Genomic DNA, 9623 nt, shown 5'->3' on the forward strand with positions numbered 1-9623 from the left:
CCTGAAATCTACCTGCAGGGATACTGTATATTTATTGTGAGTAATACTGACGTTCACTGATAGCTTCACACTTTAAATCTTGTATGCATTAATCAGTAAGGAAAACACTTGTCAGTTTGCTGGTTCCTCTATGCTGTATATCCTCAAATAATATGAAAGACAGCTTCCCATTGTCTGGTCCTCCAAAAGGATACCTTTGTGCAGCGTGGCGACAATAGCGCTGAACACAAGTAAAACCGGTCAAAAGTATAGTCCATAATTAGCAAAATTATATTCCGCGAAGAAACAACCGAACCACATATCGATGCTTTTAAAGTTGGAGTTGTTTCCCTTTAAGGATCTAAGTACGTAAACAATTATCTATAGAAACATATAACAGGCAGCTTGGGTTATCCGGGGTAATAATAATAAGGGTGTTAGCGCTTAGAGCATGCTTTGTTGCGTGGAGATTAGCGCATTATAAGACTTCTCATTATTATTATTATTATTATATATTGTTATTATTATTATTAATATTATTATATATTGTTATACTATCCCTTGCTTCTTATGAACACTTGATGTTGCAATTTATCCATTTACTGTAACATAAAATGTCTATAGAAACATGAATTGATTACCCCTTCGAATTATTAGGTCCTAGTACTAGGTCAACGCTTCATCACTGTTTATCTCTAATTGCTTAATCAGTTCACAGTCCATGTCTGGAAACCTGAATTCAAGACAATTTCGCGTTTAGATAACGAATATCTGAAGATAAATGTGACCAACAATTTGATGATACATTACGCAGTACAACGAATCTCTTTCAACATCCGGGGTAGCCTAGTGGTTAAAGTGTTCTCTCTTCACGCCGAGGCCACAGGTTCGATCCCTCAAATGGGTATAATGTGTGAATCCCACTTCTGGTGTCCCCCGCCGTGATATTGCTGTAACATTGCTAAAAGCGGCGTAAAACCCAACTCACTCACTCACTCACTCTGTCACCATCTCAATGACATCACACCCATGCGCACCACCGCCCAATATCTGATCACAAAGGGGGAAGATTTTATTACGCTTCGTGCAGTGTGGTGTCGATCACCCATTTTCTCACCTAAAACTTACAGTAAAACTCAACATATCTCACAGTGTTTCACAGGGAGACGGATTACAATTACTAAGACCAAGCTAGAGATGGGGTGGTGTGGATTATTGAAGTGTTCGTGTTATCAAGGTTCAAGTTTCTGAATACAATTAGAATGCACAATGTTTTGTACTAGAGTGAAAGGGTGTTCCTTCGGTATATGTACTGTTAGACAAGTTACTAGTCATGAATAAACGAATGTAACATATATTATATTCGGGATTATACTTTCTCAGTAAAGTACAGATTCTAGTACTTGTGTTGGGTTGAGTCCCATCCGGGATTCGAACCCAAACCCGCGTTGTCTGAGTTGGTTAGGCGGCTGACTTTGTGGGCTGACGATTAGGTGTCTGACTCTGAGGGTGTGGGTTCGAATCCCGGATGGGACGCAGCCCAAGAACAGTACTAGAATCTGTTATTTACTGAGAAGGTGTACTCCCAAATATAACGTATGTTCCATGCTACCAGTTATTCGTACACAAAACACGCGATACGTACATGCCTGTATATTGTCACAACACTACCCTCGCCTTTCACATCCATGCCAACCATGTCAGATTCTATTCCCTTTTCCAACATACTTGTTATAGTGTAATTCACAGGTACTTGGGGGCGGTGGGATAGCCTCGAGGTTAAAGCGTTCACTCGTCACGCCGATGGCCCGGGTTCGTTTCCCAACAAGGGCCAACTGGGTATACAAACCCGAAAACAGATGCAGGAGGGCAACTTGCTTATCCCGTCAGTGGAACCCCGAACACGGGGCAGGTCCTCTTAGATCAGGTATAATCATATATCTGAACTGGTTAAACGTTAAAGATAGTAAACTGTGTGAACACTGTGGCAATGTTGACACTATCAGACATTATATGTTTTATTGCTCTCGTGTATTACCATTCTGGATTTCCTATATTAAACGGACAGAAGCAAATATTCAGGGTAGGGTATATACATATTACAGAGATGTTGTCTTATATGGCCTTGATGGAGACTCTGCAGACTGTAAATTATTTAATTATGTATTGATGTTTGCTAAATTTATAGTGTATCCCTGCAAAGTCACTGGAAGTGATTGTAATATTGACACTTTCATAAAAGATCTAAAATTACAATATAATATACTGAAACATACCGGAAAAAATGTAAGTGAAAAAGTCTAATCTCTATGTGCTTAGTCTTTAACACTTATGACAACTGGATTATTAATTATGACCTATCATTTTCACCCCCAACACCCTGGTTTGTCCATCCACCTAACACTGTACAGGGAATGTAACATCGTGGAATATTATTGCTAATAGATGATGCTGAAAAAAATCAAGATTCCAAACCTGGACTAGCGATCTACTAAGGGAGGCAACCGAGGTGAGAGATAATTTGTTCACATAATTTTATGTGAGTGAGTGAGTTTAGTTTTACGTCGCACTTAGTAATATTTCACCTATATGGCGGCGGTCTCTAAATAATCGAGTCTGGACCAAATAATCCAGTGATCGCAACAGTATGAGCATCGATCTGCGCAATTGGGAACCGATGACATGTGTCAACCAGCGAGCCTGACCACCCGACCCCGTTAGTCGCCTCTTACGACTAGCATTGGTTACTGATGGCTCATTCTAACCCGGACCTTCACGGGTCATAATTGTATGTACTGGCATGACATGTAATGGTTGATTTAAATGGTTTTAGAAACAAAGTTGACCGATGCACCCACAGAATCGAAGTCTCGGTCTTCACAACAATAATTCTATGTTTAGAAAGAGTTTCTTTATTTCAGCAAACTGTATTTTCTATACGACTGTACATAACAGACATATTTGCGAAAAAATCTGTAAAGTTGCAGAAGCGAAAGTGGAGGTAGATCAGGATTGTCTCCCATGATAAAAAACCATCAGGGTTATCTCCCCTGAAACGTGGAGATTTTTCTCTCCTGAAAAAAACATTAGGATCGTCTCCCCTGACAAAGCTAACCAGATACGATTTACTGGTATAGACTTAGCTATCTGCAAAAAATGAGAAAATACAAAATCGACTAGTTCCAACGATTTTACGAATCCGTTTGATTTACTTTGTAGCTTTGATTTTTCCGATTGTAGACTTATACTCAAAGTCAAAAGTTACTGCCTCCCGTTTTACCCATCTCGTGATGCCAATTTTGATGCTTTCGAAACGAATGACTAGCATTTTTTTTCAAGAATTTTAACATCACACGATGTTCAGTTGGTCTGAGGACAGACAACAGTTTCGCGAATACAAATAAATGTTGACGGTTTGAAACAAGACAGTGTGTGGATCCATGCGGACAGTGCCGTAAATCCGTAAACACAATACCTTCATATATTATGTATAAAAAAATGCCGTACATGAAACATTTTTTGAGAGACCGTCATATCCACAAACATTTCATACCTGGAAATCCCAAATGCCGTGAGTGACCTTTACCATGCCAACACCTTGGATACAAACGTGATTACACCTTTAATTCCATTTTACAGGTACCTTGATTATCTCTCTAGGTGTGTCGTAGATATATTTTCTTCCAATATCTGGAATATTGTTTACGTCCAATGTCTAGAATAAACTAATTTCCCATTAGGTACCGGTGTTCTAATACCACTAATACCCTAAAAAGCGCTCTAGACTGGGGGCATGCACTGTGATGTCAATAATGTACAAAGGCCTGCGGTAAATCTTCGTGAAGCTGAGACGACGCGACAAGATACGATTGTGTTTGGCCTTGAACAAATTATGAAGCAAAACTATAAAACTATGCGTTGAGAACGAATAACCTCTCCTTCATATTCTACGTGTTTTCTAATTGTGAATCACACGTTTTTCAACTAAACCCTCGCGGCATCCACACACAGCATCTGTCAATACCTGCCAGGTACAGATGCAGAAAGTAAGCTGCTTGTGAGAACAATGACATTACGTCACGAGGTCATTAGGTCACTCTACCAATCCACGTCAGATGAAGTCCTTCTGGCGCCGACACAAAATCCAGTGCACCACGACAAGTGACAACACGTGACCGTGACACGTATTCTGAACGGATCAGATCTCCCTAACAGTGCCGATGACGACGCTGCAATTCAGGAAGTGAAAACGTTGCCCTCAATCCGCCATCGAGGCGTCAAAAACCAGATTGGAATGGCGACGCCCATGAACTACGGGATCCTGGAACCATCTTCCAGAAACACGTGAAAGGAGTACACCTTGCCTCCCCCCCACGCGTACAGGATGCCGTCCTTGAAGTTGTAGTCCAACATGGACACGTGGACGTCAGAGTCGTCCAGGGCGGGGAACACAAGACTCCCTCCCTTCAGAACAGTGTCCTTGGCCGTGGCGGTGTCGAAGATATATTTGATGTAGTTGGGCGTTTCGTTGAAGGATTCCACGGTATAAAGGACGCCACAGATCATGAAGGTGTTGCTAGCCAGGCTACGGGGGTAGCTTGTCAGCCATGTGTGTTCAATCTCCATGCTGGCGTCGTTGATGCGGCTGATCATAATCTTCCCCGCTGTTTCCGGCGTGTTATAGATGGCCCACAGCCCGTACTCGTCGACAGCGAGGTCGATGTCGTTGATGTCCCCGAACTCATACGCATATTGGTTCTCCATGCCTGTCTTGGTGACGTCGATTTCCCCCATATTCTCCATCCGGTCCAACTTGTACTTGATTATCTTGCTCGTGCCTTCCTTCTGGCAGAAGAGGCAGCCCCGGTAGATCACGTGACCAGTGCCTTGACATTTGAATGGCAGGTCAAAGGTTATGGAGGTGAACGCGTACTGAAGGTCAATCTCTGACTCGTACTCCACGAGTCTGTCGGAGCTCCCACTTCCAGACATGATGTAGATCGTCCCCGTGTCGTCCATTACGTCCTTCATGAAAGCGCCACGTTTCCCCTTGACGTTAATGACGTCCCCGGCGCCAATGGCCACGATTTGTTGAGGGCAAGTTCCTGGAACGTTAAAAAAACAAAGTCAGTTATTGTTTTCTCAAATACACGTGTTGTAGAGTCTCATTTTGTGCCCTCTGGAGACAGTGTTCTTCCGTTTATTGGAAGATGACAGGACTATCTGGTCGAGAATCTAATATTTATGAATCGAGATCATTAATTGTTATATTACTGACACTGACGTTAAACAAAACCATAGAAAACGCTCTGGGCAATAAGGCAGATTACCTGCAGCTATATAACGAAGGTTAATTGCTAGGGTAAATATAGACCTTTGTTGTAATTATGAAGTTGGCTAAATTAGACAGTCAAGCTTTTATTTTTGCGTGTTTATGATACTTGCCACGTGTTCACACAAATCAGGGATAAACCAATCCTATATATACGCAGGCAGGTTTCCAAGACATGTCTTGGTGGGACATAATATATATCATTGAAGTAACGTGTGGTTACAGCGATGAGCCCCTTCACGTCAGGAAACGTGTCAATAGGTTCGTGGGTTCGACTCCCGGTTCAATGCGATTTTGAATCTAGGTTTGTCAGTACCAAACACGGAATCGTGAGCCTGCATTACCTTGGACGTCACTCCCACATTAGGCTGGCTCGACGTGATGTAATTGAAATACTGACCAGAGCGCCCCACTCTCACTCACTCTTAGGGAAACGCGCTCGGTATGAAGGGTTGAGACAAACGCTGGTCAACTAGGCGCCATCAACTGCGTCATGGTATCCCTGGGCGCCATAGAACAGGCATCAGCAGGGCTGGTGCAGGTTAACACACAGACAGACACAGACACACACATAGTCACACGCAGACACACTAACACAGACATGCACACAATCAAACACAGACACACACGCGCATGCACGTCGATAGTTCAATAACGTTCAGCGCGAAGTTCCCCTCAGCTCCTAGTTCCCATGCTATACAGGAAAGTCAATGTAGATGTTGTCAAGTAGGCTTCGTGTGACTCACTCAGGTCCATGTGTTACTCCGCTACCAATTAACGTAATGCTTGGGGGATCAGTAGCGTAGCGATACTGTGTGGACTGTTTACACTGTGTCTGCCCTGTAACGCCAGGTCACTCCGCCACTCTCACACGACGGCCATTTAGACAGGCTGCTCCATGTCGGTGCTATGGGGTGATGATATGATTTACTGTAGTACATAGTTCTTCTCATCCAAATATAACCCCCATGAGAGTAGCATTTGAACAATATTTAGGGACCATGGTGGGGTCAGACATTTTCATTTTATAACTTGCTTACGTGTATCTTAAACAAATCTCGGCAACAGCTCGCTCGAAAGTAATTAGATTGTGAACAGACTTTCAATTTTGAAAAATTGTTTCGCTGATAACACCTGCCAACAACACTATGTCAAGTCTCATACATTGTCACGTCTCATACATTATCACGTCACATACATTGTCACGTCACATACATTGTCACGTCTCATACATTGTCACTTCACATACATTGTCACGTCACATACATTATCACGTCTCATACATTGTCACGTCACTTACGTTGTCACGTCTCACACTGTCATGTCGCATACATTGTCACGTCTTATGCATTGTCACTTCACATACACTGTCACGTGTCACACTGTCACGTCTCATACATTGTCACGACTCATACATTGTCACGTCACATACATTATCACGTCTCATACATTGTCACGTCAAATACATTATCACGTCTCATACATTGTCACTTCACATACATTGTCACGTCACATACATTATCACGTCTCATACATTGTCACGTCACTTACGTTGTCACGTCTCACACTGTCATGTCGCATACTTTGTCACGTCTTATGCATTGTCACTTCACATACACTGTCACGTGTCACACTGTCACGTCTCATACATTGTCACATCTCATACATTGTCACGTCACATACATTATCACGTCTCATACATTGTCACGTCAAATACATTATCACGTCTCATACACTATCACGTGTTTTGCATTGTCACGTCTCATACACCGTCACGTCACATACATTGTCACGTCACGTCTCATACATTGTCACGTCAAATACATTATCACGTCTCATACACTATCACGTGTTTTGCATTGTCACGTCTCATACACCGTCACGTCTCATACACTGTCACGTCACGTCATATACATTGTCACGACTCATAAATTGTCACGTCTCATACATTGTCACGTCTTATGCATTGTCACGTCTCATACACTGTCACGTCTCATACATTGTCACGTCTAACACTGTCACGTCTCAAACACTGTCACGTCACGTCTTATACATTGTTACGTCTCATACACTGTCACGTTCCATACACTGTCACAGTGAGTGAGTGACCACATCTTCACCAGTGAGGGCCTCTGCCGGAATCGTGCCATAACTGACCATCGAATAATCCCCATGGACACAAAGCATGAATTGCGTGTCGTAATGTGTCTACACTTATGCCAGCATCTTGTATATTACAGAATTCACATACACCAGACACAGACACCAGTCACGGACAAGAGATACACAGACACCAGACACAGACAGACACAGACAATCACGGACAAGAGATACAGACACCAGACAATGACTGACTCAGACAACAGACACAGACACCAGACACTGACTGACACAGACTGACACTGACAACAAACACAGACAACAGACACAGACAACAGACACAGACGGGCACTGACACTAGACACTGAAACCAAACCGTGGACACGGACTGACGCCAGACACCGGACACAGACTGACACAGACACTAGACACAGACACCAGACTAACACAGACACCAGACACAGACTGACACAGACGCCAGACAGACTGACACAGACACAAGACACAGACAAAAGAAACACACAGACACCAGACACAGACACTACACACAGACACAGACACAGACACAGATTGACACAGACACCAGACACAGAGTGATACATACACTATACCGTGGACACAGAGAAGCAAACCACGTCAAAACGTCGCCTCACCTGACGAAGAGGACGTTAAAACAGGTACTCACCTATTTCTTCTTTGTTGATATTTGGCCGCCTTCTCTTCTTCTTGAGTTCTCGGGACAACATCCGCCTCATCGTCAACATTGTCTGATTAACGAACCCCAGCTCGGAGTACAGATCGACCTCTGACCTCGCGGCGCTCTGGAGACTTTTGGAGGTCACGTCAATCATGAGTTGAAGCGAGTCCATCATTTTGGACATCTCGGCGCTGTGTGACAGAATGGCGGTTCTCATGAACGAGTACTGGTTCTGAATGGCGGCCAACATGGTGTCTTTCAACGTCACCGACTGATACTGCATGCGCCTCATCGCGTCCAGGTCGGACTGCAACTTCTCGTCACCGGAAGCCAGATGATGGGATATGTTGGTCATGGAGGAAGCCACTCGGGACAACTTCCGTTTGATCCTTTCCATCTTCTTCGTGGAGTTCCGTATGGTATAGGACATCGGACTGGCGTCACGGAAATAGTACAAGTTAGCCCTGGTGTGTTCCGAGTCTCGCTGAGGCCTCATCGGTCGCCTGTCCTTTTTCGAGGGTAACGCTCCCGCGTCCTTCAACTCAGCGTTTGTAGCGTAGATGTTGACCTTGGCCCCCCCTTCCCTGACACACCACCCGGATGTTGTTCTCGACGAGGTCCAAGTCATACTCACATTTGTCGTTTTTAATCGGCTTAGACTGAGAAAATTCCACAACACAAAGAGAAGCGGCCACCACCCAGACACACGCTGATAAATGCCCCATTTCGCCTGGAGTATCAAATGTTCGGCGACGACTTCTCAAGGACTTGATGGCACAGAGAAACAGCTTCAATAGAATAATTATGCACAAATGTTCAGGAGTCTATGAGCGAGGCTGAAGGTCGATAGTCAAGCCACTCAGTAATCACCCTGAGTGCTTGAAAACATGGAACTCTAGTAAACCGCTACCCCAGAATCCGTCACAGTCGTGGACGTTGCGCATGTTCCATGGTGTGACATAGGTCGGAGTCGTCCCCGCTACTTGTAGGACTTGTACACAGCGTCTCTGTAACGTGCTTCAGGTCCTCAGTTTAATTGGCCACAGGAAGTGTAAGACGATTCGTCAGTGTTGTCGAGTATACACGATAACACTTCTCCCAATACCGGGAAACTGAACTGCAGAAATGAAGCTAACCAAATTATTAACCCTTTAAATCACTTTCAGTATAGCGTTATATAACAACAGTTGCCATGCTATCAAAACTCCTTTGCTCCACTATGTTAACGAATGGAAAGCCAGTATACGTTCTGTGATAGCTCTCTAAGTAACATTCACTGCTAACCAACTGATTGAGTCCTGCTACAAGTTGGGATAAAAAGGGTTAAAGAAACAAGAGAGGCCAGCTTGAAGAGTAGCACCTGCATGCAATGCTATGTATCGACAGTTGGGACTATAAAATATTAATTTGATTGGTCTGATTCTGTTTACAGCATAGGCGCTGTGGTCGGTTTCTCTCGCCGGCCAAGTGAAAGCTTTTGGCTGATGACTGTGCCCGTCTCGATCACGAATGTTC

General features: G+C 43.8%; 1 protein-coding gene across 1 annotated transcript; it reads right to left on the reverse strand.

Annotated features, from left to right (window-relative positions):
- Positions 1–2875: 2875 nt before the first annotated feature.
- LOC124291872 (noelin-3-like) lies at positions 2876–9368 on the reverse strand. The gene is made up of 2 exons (XM_046728941.1): positions 8097–9368; positions 2876–5084 (listed from the first exon to the last, which is right to left on the reverse strand). Exons 1-2 carry the CDS (start codon positions 8734–8736, stop codon positions 4291–4293), a joined length of 1434 nt encoding a protein of 477 aa, XP_046584897.1. The 5' UTR covers positions 8737–9368; the 3' UTR covers positions 2876–4290.
- Between the last annotated feature and the right edge of the window lie 255 nt (positions 9369–9623).

Source organism: Haliotis rubra, unplaced genomic scaffold, assembly GCF_003918875.1.
Source record: "Haliotis rubra isolate DU_JTF1 unplaced genomic scaffold, ASM391887v1 Scf1132, whole genome shotgun sequence".
NCBI lineage: Eukaryota > Metazoa > Mollusca > Gastropoda > Lepetellida > Haliotidae > Haliotis > Haliotis rubra.